Here is a 20,277-nt window from a genome sequence, read left to right as displayed (position 1 = left end):
TTAAAAAAATGACAAGTCTTAATTTGGTAGGATCAGAGTTAGGGCTCTATAGAGGGATAGGTGTGTGTATATACCATTCAGAAAGCTTGTGTCATCATCATCATCTTGCTCTTTCGTGAGATGCTTGCTTATTTTTATTAAAATATATTAAAATATATCTGCGTGTCAATGCAATTCTTCCATAAGCATACTTTTTCTTGATGGAAATATCGCTCAGAGGGCAATAGGTCTAAAAAATAATGTCATCAGCACTCCTGCTTTTATTTTTGCAACTCTCATCACTCCATTACTACTGCAGTATAACTAACTAGCCCTACCACAGAGAGCCTCATGTTCATTTTAATTTTGTGAGTCTGCCATTCTGAACACAGAAAACATTTCTTGGTTTTTAGCTATTGCTAGAGGATATGCTTTAAAGACTTTCAATCAACCTTTATAAATCAAGTTATCAAAAGAAAACAAATGTGCAAATACCCATTAATATACACTAACCTCTATTTTAATATATTATGTTTCTTTTTTTATATATTGTGACAATGGTGCTTTTTGTTGTTTGTTTCTGATCTATTCTATTCCTAAGTATCTTATTTTGCTTTTTAAGTGATTGGGCAAATCACTAATGTTAAGAACTAAGGTGATACTCACAGTCATTTGGCCATATTGTTTCTAGGAGTAGAAGGTTCTCTTAATAAATGATTGGCTAAAGTAGCGCAGATTTCGGCCGGGCGCGATGGCTCACACCTGTAATCCCAACACTTCGGGAGGCCGAGGCCAGTGAATCACCTGAGGTCAGGAGTTCAAGACCAGCCTGGCCAACGTGGTGAAACCCCATCTCAACAAAAATACAAAATTGGCTGGGCGTAATGGCAGGTGCCTGTAACTTGGGAAGCTGAGGCAGGAGAATCGCTTGAACCTGGGAGGCAGAGGTTGCAGTGAGCCGAGATTGTGCCACTGCACTCCAGCCTGGGCGGCAGAGCGAGAGGCCATCTCAAAAATAAATAAGTAAATAAATAAATAAAAAATAAAGCAGCCCAGCTTCCTTTATTACATCATCAAATCAATTTTACTGAATTTATTTTAACCCCTCTAAAATCCAGGGTTTATTCAATATTCTTTTAAAAAAAAAAATGTCAGTATGTAACTGACAGCATTTGGGTATGACCATACAAAAAATATTACAGGAAACACAGACATACAATTTTAGCCCTTTGTGAGAATTTCCAAATGTGTGTGAGAATTAGACCATGTTGAATTTCAACAGGAATGGGCATCTGCTCAGGAAAGTTTCGTACATTGCTTGAAATTGCTTTTATCGTAGTGTTAAGAGGCAGGTTCCAGAAAAATATTTGTTAAAGTATTTCTCCTCAGTCTGTAGTGATTAGAGAACTCCACTTTTGCAAAGGTTTCTGAGCTCAGACTCTGCTTCATGATTCTTTCCATCCTGATCCACCACACGCAGGCTGCCCATGTAATGGGCGACAAGTTTTCAGGCCCAGGAAAGCATATAACTCTCCTTACATATTCAAGACTTTCCATTGAATGGATATCTGGGTTACAGTAAAGCTTGTGAGATGCCCATTGATAAGCTTGTGCAATAGGTACAGAACTTGCCTTAGAATCTAGCATGCCACCTTCATCAACTCTGTTGAAAGAAAGAACCATGAAGTTAAAGACCAGCTGTCCATGCATTTCTCATCCATCTCTAGAAATGATCTAGCTGGCCCCTCTCCTGGTTAACTTTAGTTGCATTCATGCTATATTCATGTTGGTCACTGTCTGTAGACTTTTTCTTTTTAGTATTACTGACTTCTTAGAATTGGAAAAATAGGAACAGCATGTGGTTTCAAATGAATTCATATGATTTGTTGGATACTACATGAAAAGATATGTAGTATCTTTTAGATTTGGACATTTTAATGCATGTGTTCAGCATCTTTGGATGCCCCTGGTTCTAAAGTGCATTTTCATGGGCTTAAAAATGAAAATTTCTCCCTAGATGCTATATGACTTAAATTACATGTAAGCCATATATCATAAGTTGGATTCATATTTTTAAGACATGGTTTTAATATAACTGTAGTTTTGCCAGTAAAATTATAATTTATGTACATGAAATAGTCATTCTACAAATTTACCTTTCTTCTAAATCTTTGCGTTTTAGTGTTTGATCAATTAGATCTTGTCACATATGAAGAAGTAGTAAAACTGCCAGCATTCAAAAGGAAAACACTAGTCTTATTAGGTAAGTTTGATTGTGTAAGTGGGTTGCTTATTCTCACTTTCAAAACATTTTGTGAACATTATTAAGAGTTGTCAGTTTTAACATTCTTTTTTTCTAAATGACATAGGTGCACATGGTGTTGGGAGAAGACACATAAAAAACACTCTCATCACAAAGCACCCAGACCGGTTTGCGTACCCTATTCCACGTAAGCAATGTCTCAATCTCTTTTCATTATATTTTTCCTATCACTTTTTTAACTCTATAATTTATGTATTTTTTTCTGATTACATAAGGTATAACTGTTCATTGTAGGAAATTTGTAAAATCAAAAAAAGAACAAGGAAGAAAATGAGTTAACAATAATCTCAACCCCTCTTTCCCTATAAGTGCTGTAAATATTTTGTTGTATATACCCTTCTAGGCTTCTCTGTTGTATACCCTTCTAGGCTTGTCTTAGTACAGATATGTGTATAAAGTGTGTGTGTGTGTGTGTGTGTGTGTGTGTGTGTGTGTGTGTGTGTTTTAAATAAAATTAGGTTTATCCATTCTGTTTGTAACAATTTTTCTAACAATATGTCATACACATTACCTAGATGAATTATTCTTGGAAAAATAAGTTTTCATAGTTGCACAGTTTCTGATATGACAATTTTTTCCCTTAATATTTAAATTGTTGATTTCTTATCACTTTTTAAACCCAATCAATATGCTAACAGTTGTTTCTGTAAAGATTTTCAAATCTGTAAGATTTTTAATTCTCCTTATTTTCTGTATCTTATTCTTAACCTCTTGCCCTCTTCATTTTCTCAATTGTAAAATGAAGTAATTCTGGATTGCAGAGAGGATTTGAGATCATGTGTATGAAGCACTTAGCAGATGGTGGATAAGTAGAAGATATCTACCACTATCATTTCATTATTATCATCATTATTCTAAAGTTTAAAATTTTAGGCCAGGCGCGGTGGCCCATGCCTGTAATCCCAGCACTTTGGGAGGCTGAGGTGAGCGAATCACCTGAGATCAGGAGTTCGAGACCAGCATGACCAACATGGAGAAACCCCGTCTCTACTAAAAATACAAAATTAGCTAGGCATAGTGGTGCATGCCTGTAATCCCAGCTACTCAGGAGGCTGAGGCAGGATAATCACTTGAATCCGGAGGTGGAGGTTGTGGTGAGCCGAGATCGCGCCATTGCACTCCAGCCTGGGCAACAAGAGTGAAACTCCGTCTCAAAAAAAATAAATAAAATAAAATAAAATTTTAACCCCAGAAGCTTTCTAGCAGCTCAGGGTTGGAAGAGCTAAAGGAAAATGATTTTTTAAGAGCAACGGGAGAAAATGTGAAGATTGGCTCCATTCTATAGGGCCTTCACATGCCTTCCTGAAGCAATGTCAGTACCACTTACAGTTATTTGTACACCTCAGAGAGCCAGGAGGCTTCATGAGACAACCTTCATCCCAAAACCCTGTCTGATTTACACAAGAAAAGAAATGTATCCAATAGTGTCTCATTTGGCACTACCGGGGTTTTCTAGTAAAACACTTTGAAGTGTTCTTTTAATTCTCCTTATGTCTAGATCATGAGTACAGCAAGCTTAGCTAACATTAGCTTCTTAACCACGTAACAACTGAACTTCCATGTTATTAAATGGCCAGTTAACTAGTTTGGTTTTAAAACTTACCTTTGATGATGTCAATCATGACTAGTCTTTGAAATATTTGACCCCATATGTGTATATAACATATATCCAACTACTGAGATGACTGAAGATAGTACAACATCAATATGTTATGTCAGTTCTTGGCCAGGCGTGGTGGCTCACGCCTATAATCCCAGCACTTTGGGAGGCCGAGGTGGGCGGATCACATGAGACCAGGAGTTTGAGACCAGCCTGGCCAATGTGGTGAAACACCATCTCTACTAAAAATACAAAAGTTAGCCAGCCGTGGTGGCACGCACCTGTAGTCCCAGCTATTAGCGTGGCTGAGGCATGAGAATTGCTTGAACCCAGGAGGTGGAAGTTGCAGTGAGCTGAGATCTTGCTACTGCACTCCAGCCTGGGCAACAGAGCGAGACCCTGTCTCAATAAATAAATAAATAGTAACACCGGTTCTTCGGGTTTTGATATGCCTAGAGAAAGGGCTTCTCTTAAAATGTCCACATTTTGATGACCATGAGCACTTGATGTTCTAACAGGCTAGCAGGAAAGGGGGAATTCCCCATTAGTTTAGGCTCATGTACACAGAAGAGAGTAGCATAAATTTGTTCTTTCTCAAAGAAAGAAGAAAGCGAAGAAATTGAGAGAGAGAGGGAAAAAAAGAGAAGGAAGGGAGAAAAGAAAGGGGGGTAGGGAGAGAGAGAGAGCGAATATTAAAACCAGTGTTCCTGGCTCATCTAGAAAAACATTTCCTAAAGTGTGTTTTGCAGGATACTGGTCCTATTAGTATCCACAGAACTAGAGCTTATTGGCACATACTTAGGTGAGTGGTGGGCAAACCTTTTCTGTAAAGGACCAGATAGTACACATTTGAGGCTTTAAGGCCATACAGTCTGTCACAAGCACTTAGCTCTGCTGCTGTCTCATGAAAACAACCAGAGGCAATATGTAAACAAAAGCACATGGCTGTGTTCCAATAAAACTTTGTTTACAAAGACAGACAGTAGGTGGCCGGGTGCAGTGGCTCACACCTGTAATCCCAGCACTTTGGGAGACTGAGGCAGGCAGATCACCTGAGGTCAGGAGTTTGAGACCAGTCTGGCCAACATGGTGAAACCTCGTCTGTATTGAAAATACAAAAAATAGCTGGGCATGGTGGTACACGCCTATAATCCCAGCTACTCGGGAGGCTGAGGGCACAAGAATCTCTTGAACCCAGGAGGCGGAAGTTGCAGTGAGCTGAGATCGCACCACCACACTCCAGCCTGGGCTACAGAGTGGGACTCTGTCTCCAAAATAAAAATAAAAAATAAAAAAAGGCAGTAGACCATATTTGGCCCATAAGCCACTTTGTCACCTCCTGATTTAGGTCTTCCATAATAATTATGGGTATGTCTGGCCACAGTCACTGTGTTTTCAGTGTAACATGCCTTTTGCTGTATCCTAACATTCTCCTTTTGCAAGATGTTATAGACCATCACTTTTCAATAGAACTTTCTGTGACAATGACAGTATGATGTCTGTGCAGTCCAGTACAGTGGCCACTAACCATACGTGGTTATTGAACCCTTGAAATGCCGCTAGTGAGACTGAGAAACTAAAATTTGAATTTTATTTAATTTTGGCTTATTTAAATTTAACTATATGCAGTTTTCCATTTTTTTATTCTCCTTTTTTCCTTCTACACAAGACCCAACTGCATTAAGGCATACAGTGAGTTATATTAATCTTGGGTCATTTCATGTCTTCCTCCTGTGGTGGTTCATGAAGGGATAAAATACATCTCACCTGAACACTGAAAGATTCACCAAACCAGACAACTCACTGGCTACTATGGTGTGATGCACACAGATAAATATGGTTTCTAGAATTTAGTTCTGCAAAGCCACTGGGGGTGAGAACAGGGGATATGAGATATACGCTAAAGAATCCACCGCTTTTAGGAAGAGACTGGGTTTGAGTAAATCTATTGGGAGCGTAGTAAGCTCATCAGCTCAGCCTTTTAAACCTCTTGTGCCATGCGACTTTGCAGATACAACCAGACCTCCAAAGAAAGATGAAGAAAATGGAAAGAATTATTACTTTGTATCTCATGACCAAATGATGCAAGACATCTCTAATAACGAGTACTTGGAGTACGGCAGCCACGAGGATGCGATGTATGGGACAAAACTGGAGACCATCCGGAAGATCCACGAGCAGGGGCTGATTGCAATACTGGACGTGGAGCCTCAGGTAATGTCCGGCCTCCCCGAATGTCTGACATCCTGCCTGCATGCCCATAAGCACAGATTCTGAAATCAAAAATGCCTTCAGAAAGTCACAGGTCACATAATAATTTCATAAACTACAGAAAGGTGTCAGTAATGGAGGCATTGGGGTTTCACAGTCTAGAATGCCAGCTGACTAATCTTTGGACTCGGTGCACACACCATGTATTTAAGAAGCAGAGATTATTCTCTTAAGAGGTTTATTATATGCAGAAGCTCAATAAGGTTCCTGATTGGGTCTACGCCTGCCAGAAATCCTACGATCATCCGACCTCAGGATGAGGCTCTGGCACTTTGTTATCACAACAGCCACCTTCCCTCTCTGGGTACAGCTCACGCTGGACCATCAGAGCCTCTACCAGCACGTTATGTTAATCTCCAGTGAGAAACTGATCCTGGGGCCTGGGTCTGAAACACAGCACTAGCTTTATGAAAGCAAGCATGAGTGAGCCCAGATGTCAGAGACAGCAGGGATGGAAACCTATGGTGGCTCTCAGCCTCTGCCATTTCCTTACCTGAGCACAATGCCTGACACTGAGCGAAAACTAGGAGAGAGATAAAGACTTGGAAGAGGACTCAAAAGAGAGCCAGACACAGAGATGATGAAATGGTTTCTAGATATGTCTTGCAATAGGAATTATTAAACTTGAAAAAGAGAAAGCTGAAGGCTTTACATCAAAAATGCTGACAAGCTGTTTTTTCATCTCTGAGTACAAACCAAGTAGATATGGGAGGTAAAGTACAGTAGGAAGGATTTGGGAGTTGTAGACATCAAGGTGGGTTATAGGAGAGGCTTGTGGGTGCCCATGTGACTCCCGGGTCTGCCATTTCTAGGACTGATCTGTACCAAATCTCCTTTAACACTTAGAAATAGAACCAGTATGCTACCTGCTGAAATAGTAGACCAGCTTCCCTCAAGCAGGCTGTGTTTCATCAGGAGGCTTACCTGGCTATCCTAGGCAGGGCGAATCGCTGTTCAGGGGCCACTGTATGAGACTTGGTCCCCTAACCATCCCTAAAGCAAGGACAGAACCTATATAACCAGAGTCTGTGTGACCTGGGACCTGACAGCTCAGTTTCTGGGCTCCGGGATCCTAATTTGTGGCCAGTGGGTTCACCATTTCCGTTTACAACACCTGATGGGGTTCTTGAACTTGGAACTTTGGAAACCACAAAAGGATCTGTTTAAGGGGCTAGGGAGGAAAGCAGCAGTAGGGTGAACACTGCCGTTTACTTAACAATTAACTTGGACCTATATAGAACTAAATATATGATGTGTACCACAGATTGATTTTTGTTTAACTACTAATCCCTCCTTACTAGGGATTGGAAAAATCTTCTGGCCAGGGGTGGCTAGAGGCAAAGTCTCAATCCTGGTCCTGGTCTTCGACATCCTCTCCTTGGGTTCCACACTGGTCTTCACCTGAACGTCGTTTTCTGCTGGTAGTAATGTCTCTAGCAGTATGCTGGCTGCAGGGCTCCTCAGACTCCCTCTGCATTATCTAAGTCCACTTTCGAGGGCTTTCTGCCTTACCTGCCTCCGCTGCTGCCGCCGCCACCGCCACTGCTGCTGCTGCCGCTGCTGCTGCTGCTCCACCCATAGCGTCCAGCTCTCCCTGTCTCCTTGCCCTTGCACAGCCATGCATTGCTCTGCACTGCTGAGTGGGAGACACTTCTCTCAGCCTCCTCAGGACACCCACAGCAGTTACTTTTACCCATTGCAATTGGCCCCAAAGCACCTCCTCACCCCGGCTGGGCACTCTCCTCTGCTCCCGAGTGCTGGATGAGCTCACCTGCACTCTTCTCTCCTGCTTCCTGGGTCCCTGCCTCTCAGAACTGTGATCTCTCAGATCCACCTAGCCCTGAGGGCCGGCCATAGGCATCCTGGCTGCCTGAGCCTCTTTGGGCCAGCGGCCCTGGGGATAGGGATTGCCCAGGTCCTGCTCCTCCTGTTGGTCTGGTTGACCACACTGGTCCCAGGCCCTCCTGCGCAGGCCAGCCTCATGCTAGTCCTGGTCTCACAATGACCATTGCATACCACAGTACAGCTGAGGATGCCCGCAGTCTGCACCGACTGGGCTTCACTCTCGGGCTTCTCTGCCCTCAGCCCAGTCTCCTCAGCTGGACAAGGCCTTCATCCTGCCTTCAGGATGCCCGTGACCATGAACAACTTGCTTTCAGGCAGAGCCTCATTGCTCCAGTGAGGCTCTCTCCTTAGGACATTTTTCTCCATCCCCGCTTTCCCACTCCAGCTTCTTAGATGACCCCTCTACTGTATCTCACAGACAGTTTAATCCAACAAAGTTGTATTAAGCCCTTATTATATGTCAAGCACAGGGTCGGGAGCTAAGAATACAATTCAGAAGACAAGATGGTGAGGATGAAATTCCTTCCTCATTGTACATCCAAAACTGTCCATAACAGAAGGGCCTTGTGGCATTTTTTAGAATCCTCTCACTTCTGCCAAACTACATGTGGACCATAGGAAAACCACCTAACACATGTCCAGCTCTTTTAGTGCAGGCCTAATACTTTATGCCATCTTATTTCAGACAACTGAGGCCCAATTGAGCACGTCTAATAATACTATATGATAAGATGTTGTGGTCCAACTTTAAAGCTAGAGGATGATGGTAAAGACATTAAACTAGAAAGAAATTAATAACCTAGCTTCTCATAAAATAGTAATAGATTATGTTCTTATAGTGCTGTATATTTTGCCAGGTGTTATGACTCCTTACCAAATCCTTGTAACCCTATGAGCTGGAGATCAGTATCTACTTTTGTAGATGGAGAAACCAAGGCTTAACATAATTGTGACTCGATTAAGGCTTTACAGCCAATTGAAAGTGAGGTGTGAAGTTGAACTGTGTTGATTTTTAAATTTTTATTCTTTTACAATAAATCCCCACTTCCTTTCACTGTACCACCCTAGAAGAGGTAACCCTGGGAATCCTTAAGATGGTTCACCTTATCCGTAGTAGTACAATGTAAAGCCTCATTTTTTTAAAACGTTCAGAAAAATCTATAATTCAGTCAAACCTAAGAAAAACTATAGAATTTATTTCTCATGAAAATAAAGCTATGGCTCAGAAAATAATCTGTGCCCCTAAAGCTGAAACTGCAATAGCCCCAGTATGTAATCAGAGCTTAATGTGATGGTTTTAGATTTTAACCTTATTCTGATGTATCCATTTGTAGCATGGAAAAGTTAATAGTAGCAGAATATTTGTAGTTTTGCTTTTGCCCACAGCGGAAGAGGTCATCATCAAGAGGTAGCATACAGTCTTGTTAGGAAAATCCATAGTTTAAAACAAGAGCCAGGTTCTGAACCAGAGACTATTTTGTGAAATCAGTTAGCTCTCTTGAGATGGGTTCTGGGGTCACTGCTCTCTTCCTAAACCCTTAGATTTTTGTACAAAATGACTCATATGCTTGCCCCTGTGTGCCTTTTAAGTTTGCAAACCAGAATAGATATCTGCATCTTATACACTTGGGTCAAATGAGTTTCTATTCCTTGAGGATAATAACCTGAGATTAATTATTGGCCATAGCCAAGCCATAGAATCAATTTATCTCCACAAATGTTAGATTAATGTTACTTTGACTATCTGAATCTAGCATGCTCTCAGTGATCTTTCTAGAGCATGCTCTTTCTCTCCCTGTCCATTTCTGTCCCTGTTTCTCTCTCTCTCTCCACACACACACACACACACACACACACACACACACAGTCTCTCTCTCTCTCTCTCTGTCTCTCTCTCTCCCTCTTCCCCTCTCTCTCACACTCTGTCTCTCTCTCTGTCCCTGTCTCTCTCTCCGAATCCCAGAGAGATTCGGAGAGAAGTATTTGCCCATGAACATTAAAAAATTTGTGCCTCATCCTGAGTCAGAAAGGAAGTGGGTTTAGAGTTCATCTTTAAGTCACCTATTAACTGCCTGAGAGAGGGGAATCCTTGTGAGCAATTCCATTTCCTGTCCCTGAAGTAACTCTGAACCTCAGCCAGGCTACCACAGCACCAAAAGTGGCACCTACTTGAGACCCGTAAGTAGTGCAGAGTATGGCACAAAGACGTTCAAGAACAAGCGAGGAAATGTGTGGTGAGTCTGCTGAAGATATGAGGCTGACTAGACAGGAAAATCTCAATCAGGATTTGAGGCATCTTAGAATTTTTGAAAGTACAATAATAAAGTATAGAAATAGAAAAAGCCACAAAAAGGAGGAGAAAGCAAATATGCTAACCACAGGGCTACTTTAGTTACTGTGATAAACATTAAATTTGGCTCTGAACTTCCTGACAACCAGGGCAAAAAAAAGGAAATCAAGGAATATAACCTGATTCATAGACATAAGAGTCATTTGGCAATGTGAGGAACATGGCCACCATTGATGGTTTTATGCAGTGAGTGCAGTCTCTGGATATAGACCAAGGGCGTGAATGCAGTGCAGAGATGGGCAATCTGCAGGAAGCTAAACTAATGTTCCAAGCAGTTTGTTTCCTGCTGTTGTAATGTGATAGCTGGAATGGAAAACATGAGAAGGACTGGGTAGCTGGCAGGCTGGGCCACTGAGTAGAGAAAAAAAACATTTCATGCCCAGGGTGTCATTCTCTACTTCATCTGTGGGTTCCATTCAGCATCCAGGCTGAGTGGACTTCCATCTAGCACTTAGAGTAGCTTTGGGGATAGAAGCAAATTGGATTCTTTCCCATCTCAGTTGCCCAGAAGCAGGCTATGGGATGGGTATATGTGTGCGACCGGGAGTAGGGGTGATGAGAAAACCTTGTCTCAGCTGACCCTGTATTCACCTGATCTATGAGCATAGGAAGGAAGGAAAAAAGGCCTAGGATAATACTGACATAAAGAATATTTCTAAGTGAAGATCCCTGTTAGCTTGCTTGAGCTATATATGGACTTCGTCATAATGTTTGTTCCTTGCTTAAGTCTTCAGCCACAAAAGGATTGACAAAGAAATTGCCAGTTACCTCTTTCAAAAATTAACATATGCAAGCGTAAAGAGCTTTCTTACCAGAAGAATCAGAGCCTAGGACTTTAAGAATTAAAAAACTTTGATGGATAAATACAATGTACCAGTCTCCCTCAACCCACAAGAAGATGCTGTGTGACTAAAATTCAGAAATATAATCCTAGTGAAAGCCAACCTTGCACTAAAAAAAGAAAGAAGCTTTCATGTCAAATTTGTCTCTTACGTGCCTGTATGCACAAAGAGGCTAAGAGAGTCCCTTCAGCCAAGAGAGCAGAGTGCTCTGTAGATGAACCTGCCTCAAAAGACAAGATAAATTCTGTGCAAATTACATATACTATTTTTACATTTTAATTTTTTCATAAGGGAAGTTTATGCTGGGTGCCATATTGGGCATGAGTGAGACAGCTGAACAAGGCACAGTCCCTGCCCTCAAGGAGGGTACCCACTAGTCCCTGGGGTCTTGTCTTGGGTTTCCCATGTGATGGGTACTTCAGGAGCACGTGGGACGGTCTCAGAGCTCACAAAGGACTTCCCAAAGAAAAGAGCATCAGTACTGAGTTCTGAAGGATTACTCAGCCAAGCAAAAGAGCAAGTGGGGAAGGGGAAGAGAGGATGGGAGGTCCAGGCAGAGGGAGTAGTAAGCCAAAAGGCCAGGAAGCCAGAGAGAGTCTGGCCCTTTCTGGAACTGAAAGTAGTTCAGGAAGGCTGGTCCATGGAGCCAAAGGGGCAGAGAGAAAGGCTGAAGAGGTTAAGCATAGGCATGCTTGTGAGGGAGAGAGGTGACATTCATGCTGAGGAGTATACAGTTTATCCTGAGGCCAAGAGGGAACTGTTGAATTCTGAGCAGGGGAGCCATGGGTTTTGAATTTCAGAAAGATCATTCCAGTAGCAGGGTAGAGTATGGATTGGAAAGCAGCAAAACCAGAGGCAGGGCGACCAGTCTAATCACTATTACAATAAGCTGGGCAAAAGATGGAGCAATAGGAATAGCGCGAAGCAAGCAAATTTAAAGACCATTTAGAAAGCAAAATATGTGGGGAGCAGGATAGTTAAATTCTTGTGTAAATGACAGCAAGATATTTACCCCAGCGCATATGAATTAATCACATGTCAGTCACTTGTGAATTGGGTACCTGTATGTGTTGGGTTTTGTTCCTTGGAAGGGAATTTGTAACCTCCAAGATAATCATATCCTCCTGGGGAGGAGCTGAAACAGTAATCCCTTAGCAGAATCAACTCCCACAGCGTCTGATTGCAGCGTTGCAGTATATCTATCCAAACTAGTAGCTTGCATTTAGAGGTTTTCAGTGCCTTGGAAGGGAACTGAAAGGGATCTCAGAGGCCCTTCTGTCTTGAGTGCAGCATTTTCTCATGTGCCTACACATTGCCCACAGCCACACAGTGTCTTTGGCGACAGGACTAAGACACAGAGTCTAGGGCTCCTAACTCCAGCCCTGGGCAAGGTTCCCCCTTCCCCAGAAGTCCCAGGGGGCTTTTCTGCAGAGCAACACACAGTTACAGTGGACAGATTTGCTAGCAATCCTTGGCTAGCAATTTGAAATTTGAAATGTGAGGGAGTGGCCTCCAGATTAGTGGTAAAAGCAGCCGGCAGGTCCAAGTCTCCCCTTAAATCCATTTCCTGTCGATTAAAATTCAGGCTACAACTAATAGCCAGGTTTAAATGAACATTAACCAACATAATCAGTGTTAACTTTTATGAAGAAAAGTAGATTGATTCATGAGTCATAAGAAAAATGTCCAGTTTGCCAACTTTTATTTTCTGATGGCTATTGTCCATCCTTTAGAAAAAAGTAATATAAGTTATGTATAAAGTTGGTAAATTTAATAATACCTTGCCAAAAATTTGAGCCAAGAGCTTGGAATTTTCAGTTGTATAAACATTTTTATAGACTCATTTGAAAGTTACATTAGTTATTTCTTCTTTTAAGTCGGGATTTTTTTTTTTTTCTTAACACAGGCACTGAAGGTCCTAAGAACTGCAGAGTTTGCTCCTTTTGTTGTTTTCATTGCTGCACCAACTATTACTCCAGGTTTAAATGAGGTAAGAATCAACCTGTTTTTCCCCAAATAAGCTGTAAGGATCAAGCCTTACTCCCCAGCACAGTCAGAAGCATGTCAGTCTACATTTGCAGCAAGGCTGCTCTGATGAAATGGGATGTGGAGTAGAATGCTACATGGGACAGCCTTATCAGTAAGCTGACTTCTAAAATCTGAGGACAAACCCCCTCACTCCCACCAGAACCGAGGCGTCCCAGGTGTCTCACAACCTCCAGGGCTGCCAGCCTACTCCCTCTCCGGATAGGGATTATGCAGCCCCTGGAGTGGAACCTTTGTGGAATTTCTCTCCAGGCCTCTGGAGACTACCAAACCTAGAAATCAGCTCTGTCCACTGTCAAGCCAGCTCAAGTCAGAAACTGCCACAGACGTGGTGCTCATGAGAGTTGGCTGCCGACTTAGAAGGTTTTCCATTGCTGAGCAGATCAAAGGGTAGTTACCATGTGTCTGCTAAGTGTAGCAGTGCCTATCTGCTGTCGGTTCCTTAGTTAAGAGGAGACTCTTACACAAAGTCTTCCTGAAGACCATTGCTTTCTCAAGTTCTAGAAATCATCAGAGGACTCTTGATTGACTCTGTTCAGTCAACACTGACCTAAACTCACCCAAGCTTAAAATCTAGTTAAATCATGGCTTGGAAATTTTCCCTTTGTGTACCTTTAAGGAAGATTCAGGATTTTGATTTACCTATGTTACTCTTATTTTCTGTCATTATGTTTTTGTCATTTCATCTGCAAGAGGTATATTCCTTTGTAAAATTCTACCTTCCCATCTTATTTAATACACAAGCATGTTTGAAACTCCACATTGTGGTTAGCTTTTATCCTTCAGTTGCCATGTATTTTTCTTGAATCATCATCTTTGCTTTGTTTTTGTTTTGCCTGTTTTCCTGCCCTTTTACTAATTTTCCATAGCTGCCAAAATGGTGCAGAAAATTGCCTGTAAGTACCAGCTAGGAGGTGGTGAAATACAGCCGTGTTTCTTTTAATAGATTTAGAAAGTAGACACTTTGTTCCCACAAATCCTTGCTTTTGCTGTTAGAATAAAGGCATTTTGTTTTCACTGAGTTAAACCCTGCTCACGTGTGAGTCAAGCACACAGACAAGCTGTTGTCGAGGAAGAGACTGACAAATATAGCTTCGTCTTAAAAGATTCTTAAGAGGGAGCTTTATTTTTCTGTAAAGAGACCTACATTAAAAATGTGATACTTTCAGCCATAAATTTTGTTGACTATTTTCATCAGCCCAGCTTGCTGAGCAAATCATAAACTCTGCTAGTGGTTTTTGAAGCTCAGGACTATATATTCAGATAGAATCCCGTGTGCCAGAGAGTGATGTTGTAGGAATTGTTCCTTTTCATCCTGGTAGGAAGCACTCCTGTCTTTGGGTGAATGCACGTTTGCTAAAATGGCGTTTTTTGCATTGTGTTGATTATAAAGTAAAGCCACAGTGAAAATACTATGCTTTTTAAGTGCAAGCCGAACTAGAAGGTGATGATTAACTGGGGTCTTATCTACACTGTAGTACTTAACACTAACATTCAAAGCATGCCCTGTCCTGCTTTGAAATGCCTATAAAAGAGGACAAAACAGGTAGGACATTCTCGGTTCAGAGCGCCCTGAGAGAAAAGATTGAGTTCCTGTCTGCTGTGGTGTCTGCGCATGCCCACTGCAGTGCCAGGACAGAATCAAGCAAGTCTCTTTATCTCACTTCTAGTCCCCTTTCTTGAGAGCTGTACCCAGAGAGCTGAGGCTTGCCTGGACCTCCCAGCAGCCTCCCAGGAAGGGTCTCTTGCCAATAACAGAGGGGCCTTAGAGAAGAGGAGGGGAGGGGCCCTAAGCCAGTACTGGGCACTATGGCTCCTAGGTCCTTGAAGGTACCGCATCTTTTATTTTCTCTGGAGATCTGTCTCTGTCACCCAGAGCCCCCATTTCCTGGAAGAATTGCTCAGTCTCTTGATTTTAGATTTAATACTTATAAAACCCTATAATGACTGGCACTAGTCAGACAAGTGCTTGTTCTTTTGACAGCATTTATTAAGCACTAACTATGTGTAAGGCACTATGCCTAATGCTGGGGCACAGCAATTACAGGGCACACAAGACAAGTTTATGCCCTAGCTGGAGAGAGAGCCACTAATCAAATAAAGAGGTATTTCATTATCTCTATGTATATTTAAGACAGCCCAAGAGCTCACCCACCTAGTGTTTGGCAGGTAGGGGGGGTGGTTAATTTGACTCACAAAGTTCCCTAGTGTCAAAGTTGAACTTGCCCTTTGGGAGTTCAGCATGACAAATTTGACTTGCGAAGATATAGAGGCAGACTTCTTTCTGGTGGCTCTTAAGAGACCCCTGTCTTGAAAGAACTGCCACTGTAGCGGAAGCTATACTTGCATGACAAAGCTGGGACCCTAAACTCCCTCCTCCTGTTGGATCCCTCTTGCGAGAGTTCTTAAAATCTGTGGCAAGCTGCAGCTTAGGGAACATCCTTTGTTGCAGCAAACCTCCCTAGAGTTCAGTAGCTTCTCTGCCTTCCGTTTTTTTCATAAGAGATATGAGGACCTACGAACAGTGACATTTGTCTGCCGCTTCTAATGCAGACCAATTTGGGGGGATTCATCAGATGCCAGGTGCTGTTTATTGGGGAAACAGCCTTATTCCAGCCATTATTTGTAGCACTCAAAGAGCTTTTGCCTCTGGCATCAGCTGCTATTGAGTGAGTGCCATTATATGTAATTGAATTCCTGGAACGTGTTGCACCTTTAAGTACAAGAGGAAAAAGTACAACTTAATTTGTCATCCAAGGGCAGGGACTTGTTGGTGCAAACACAGCTGGGCCCTGAGGCCTGGCTCCAGTGAGTGTGGAGGACCAAGGGGAGTGGGGCAAAGAGCTCCAGCCTTGCCACCATGGCCCTCTCGCCAATTGGGAGAATGGCTTGAGGCTAGGGCGGGGGGCTTCCTGCTGGCCCGTTTGGGCCACCATAGCCACTGTAACCCACACCTGGCATGGCCCTACCAAGCCTGACTCTGTGAACAGGCACAGCTAGGCCTGAGTGGGGGTGGCGTGTTTCCTGAAGAGCGTCTGTTTTCTCTGGTTCGTCTGCTTTGTCATGGACCCTCTGTTGCATGTTGAGCAATCACTGTCTCCTCTGTCATGGAGCGGACTTGGCCTCATGCTGGCATATGGCATGTCAGGGTCTGGCCTTGACTGTTTCTGACACTGGGATGAACAAAAATGTGAAAAGAGAATGAATCCAACTGATTTCTCTCTTCTGTTTGCTTTTCCCTCCTCTCATGCCCACCCCTCCCTCCATCTTATCACCATTTAGGATGAATCTCTTCAGCGTCTGCAGAAGGAGTCTGACATCTTACAGAGAACATATGCACACTACTTCGATCTCACAATTATCAACAATGAAATTGATGAGACAATCAGACATCTGGAGGAAGCTGTTGAGCTCGTGTGCACAGCCCCACAGTGGGTCCCTGTCTCCTGGGTCTATTAGGCCTCTCCCCAGATATCTGAGCATAACTGGGAGCACCTCATTCGTGGAAAAGCCTCTTTGTTATCGGCCTTGTGTCAGCAGGTCATGGTCCCTAGAGACTACCTAGTTGTAGTGTGACCTACATTTATAATTATTGTCATGTCCGAATAGATAGGAGGAGAAAAACAATTACACACTAATTTAAAGAGACAGTATCTTTTTTAATCAGTTCTCCTAAACTTTAATAAAATGTATCTTTAAATGTATGTATTATTCAATCCTTTGGAATGTTATATTTTTGGAAATCATAGCTTTTTATTTCCAAGGCCCCTAAAAACTGCACAAAATAGATGCTGCTTTCTATAATCTATTTTAATAATAATAAACAATGATTCTGTTACCTTGACTGGGGGTGGAACACTACATTCTTTTTAGAGTCTGATTTTATGGATTGGAATATTGGAATATCTTTCTTTCCTTTATTTATTTGAAATAATTAGTGTAGTGATTACAAAACAGTCATAAATTTTTAAAGGCCTTTTTTCTCTCTTTTTTTTTTTTTAGAATAGTATTTTTTTTTAAGTCCTTTATGTAACATCCAGATAATGTGATACTGTCTCTTTGAAGCACCCTGTAAACCTTTTAGAGATTTGAAGTTGGGTCTTGACTCTTAATGCATGTGGACAGTCGCGAGCGTTTATGCTGTCGGTGTGTCTGTGTTGGACAAAACAATCTGTAATCTACAGCAAAGTACATTCTACATTCCGTTCATGGGGCACACCCAGGGGAATAAGAATAAAATGCTATTATGACTAAGTTGTAAACCTATGCACATCCCTTGCATTTTGGGCAACTTTATAAAAAAAAAAAAAAGAAACTGATTTTTATTAATAATAATCATGTAGTGAAATGTGTTTGTAATTTTGTCTCAATTTAATTTGTTGTAAGGTGGGGTGGGGGGAATTGCTGGTTTCACCATTTCAGATCTGTGTTGTCTAAGAGTATTAACATTTTAATTAAGCAAAGAAATGAGGATTTTTAATCTGTATGTAATTGTTTTAAAGCACCCATTTTAAGAGAAAATACTGTGCAATGAAGAAACCAGTTTAGGCATTTGCTATAAACTGAAATATTCCAAAAGAATCATCTATAACAGCCCTGTAAATTCCTTTAAAATGATAACTAACAGGACAGTTTGACCAATTTTTTTTAAATATACTTCCTTTTATGTGTTCAATAATTAAATGCCTTTGGGTCCTTCATTTCATTACAGATTTGTTCAGGCTTCCAAGCTGATAATCTTTACAATTGTATAATTTGTTAGATGCTCATCGAACCTTTGAAGGCCCAGGAGTGAGTATCAGTTGGCAGGGCGACAAAGTAGCCTGCCAGAGCACAGCTGGACCATGTCTGACTCGCACAGAGCCATGCGCCCAAGGGCCACGGGTGTACTGGAGGCCACCTGTGGTCTCTCCTTCCTCTTGCTGTATCCCTTGGCACAGGGGAATCATCTGTCCTTGTTGCTTTAGAGACATTAACCGTCTCATAACCCTTCCATGAAGTCACATTCTTCCAATACAGGAGATTCGGGCTGGGGTTCTCAGACTCTTTGCCAGAGGTCGGTAGAATGTTTTTCATTAGCGTGTGAGGGTGTGAAGTGCTTGTATTAACCTGTGATCCTTGAAAACATACCATCGTTTTTTGCTTCTTGTAGGTTAGATGGCCTTGTCACCTTGTGCCTTGGCAGGATGTGCAGGGTGTGTTCTGAGCCGAACAGCTCCTCTTAAAGGACCAAACAGAGAAGGCATTAGTATACTTCTTTTACGTTGTCAACACCCTACCCGCCTCCGCCCCCCATCGCCTATTATGAAATGGTGGCGATTTTTTTTTTCTGATGTTGTCCTTTTTGCCAGCGACCAGATGAGTCTGCAACTTACTAACAAGGTATTGAGTGAACTACTTCTGTTTGGGCCCCACAGTGGGGTGAGCAAGCCACCAAACCAGAGACAAGCTCAACAGTGGTCTCATGCTAGATGGAGAGAGAAACCTTCAAAGAGTTGGTTAGGGCTGTGTTAGGACTGATTCAAATCTGATAGATGCCAAGGCCAGACAGTCATTGCTGGTATGGTACTGACCACAGTTCGGGCTCTTAGTGTGAAGGTGCCCACTCTACCTCTTTTCTGGTGAAGCACAAAGATAACTACAACTAACACATGGGAAACAGAAACTTCCCTCCCTCTAGTGGAAACCCCCACGCCCCCACTTGCCCTTTGAGCCCACATCTCCAGAGATGCTGATGATGCCTGTCTTAAGCCATCTGCCATGTTTATAAAGGTGGATTAAGCAGAGGAGGAGAAAAGCAATGCCAGCTTAGATGTCTGTGGCCCCAGAATTCACAGGCACTGTAGCACTCGTCCTCAGTGGCTTTATACATCCTCTGAGAAGCACACAGGCAGGCATCATTCTTGCCATCATTCCGATGGTGAAATCCCTGCATGCAGAACTCATTGACTTCTCAAAGATGTTATCTGTTCCATTCCACTAATACATGTCTTCTCTAAAGCAGTGTCTTTATGACCTAGCTGCATATACTTAAATTTCTGAATTCAGAGTAGTTTCAGTACATTGCTGCTGCTGCTGCTACTGCTACTGCTACATGACAGTTGTCCACTAAGCAATCAGAGAAAATTGCTAAAAGCTTCTTTACTGCTTCCATTCCATCAGCAGAACTTTTTTTTTCTTTCTTTCTTTTAAAGACCAGGATGAATGATTAGAGTACTAAATCTTATTAGTGGTCAATTGAAGTACTGGAGAGCCGTATTTTGAAGGTTCTCTCCCCCACCCAACTCCATTCCCCACAGCAAGAAAGGGAGTGTTTTTATATGTTGAATTCTTTGTTAAAAAGATGAAATGTCCTGATTTTCCAATCACAAGACAGTAATTACTTTGCACATGCAGCATATCCCATTTTAATGCTAAAAAGGGAAATGTCACTCAATTTAATTCATCTGGAAGTTTCCCAGTGTCAAGATAACATTGTAGCCTTTTTAAATGCAATTAAATGTATCTCTTGTCAGGTGAGATGATTTAAAATATTTGCTCAGAGAGGAAAAGAAATGGTTGACCTACTTCTTGCTATTTGCATTCAGAAGGCATCGTCCCAGCCCATCCTATTGGTGGCAGAATATCTAAAGATGTCGCAAAGTCCCCCACTGCAGTAGAAATGCAGGAGGTGTTCTGTTCCCCGTCCAATTCCTTCTTAGGCTGCTAGAGACAGCCAGTGGGCCAAGCCTTCCCCTGTGCTCCAGGCAGGCCTGGGCTGCCGCTACTGTTATCTTTTTACAGCCTTTGATCTGATCGCTGCAGAGTTCTTTTGTTTTTAAATCACTTGTATTTGTCTCTTCATTAAGGCTTCATGTTTATTTCTTGAAAAAGTTTAGTCAATTAATTGAACCACCCTCCAGGAAGATTCCCAGCGTGGAAACTGCCTCTGAAAAACAAGGCAGCCCAAAGCCAGCTCTCTTTTGTCCTCCACTGATGTCATGTCCTTTTTTTTTTTTTTTTTTTTTTTTTTTTTTTTTTT

At 42.1% G+C, this 20,277-nt stretch overlaps 1 protein-coding gene across 1 annotated transcript in view; it reads left to right on the top strand.

Annotated features, from left to right (window-relative positions):
- CASK (calcium/calmodulin dependent serine protein kinase) overlaps positions 1-20,243 on the top strand; it is a 419,626-nt gene extending 399,383 nt beyond the window's left edge. Inside the window, exons 23-27 of the mRNA XM_058441306.1 lie at positions 2,162-2,242; positions 2,349-2,429; positions 5,914-6,116; positions 13,117-13,200; positions 16,539-20,243. Coding sequence (XP_058297289.1) covers positions 2,162-2,242; positions 2,349-2,429; positions 5,914-6,116; positions 13,117-13,200; positions 16,539-16,715 — 626 coding nt within the window. The 3' untranslated portion in view covers positions 16,716-20,243. The remainder of the gene's footprint in view (positions 1-2,161; positions 2,243-2,348; positions 2,430-5,913; positions 6,117-13,116; positions 13,201-16,538) is intronic.
- Positions 20,244-20,277: the final 34 nt, after the last annotated feature.

The sequence above is a fragment of the Hylobates moloch genome, unplaced genomic scaffold, assembly GCF_009828535.3.
Source record: "Hylobates moloch isolate HMO894 unplaced genomic scaffold, HMol_V3 SCAFFOLD_7, whole genome shotgun sequence".
NCBI classification, from domain to species: Eukaryota; Metazoa; Chordata; class Mammalia; order Primates; family Hylobatidae; genus Hylobates; species Hylobates moloch.
The sequence above is the reverse complement of the archived record's forward strand: the minus strand, read 5'-3'. Positions and strand labels throughout refer to the sequence as shown.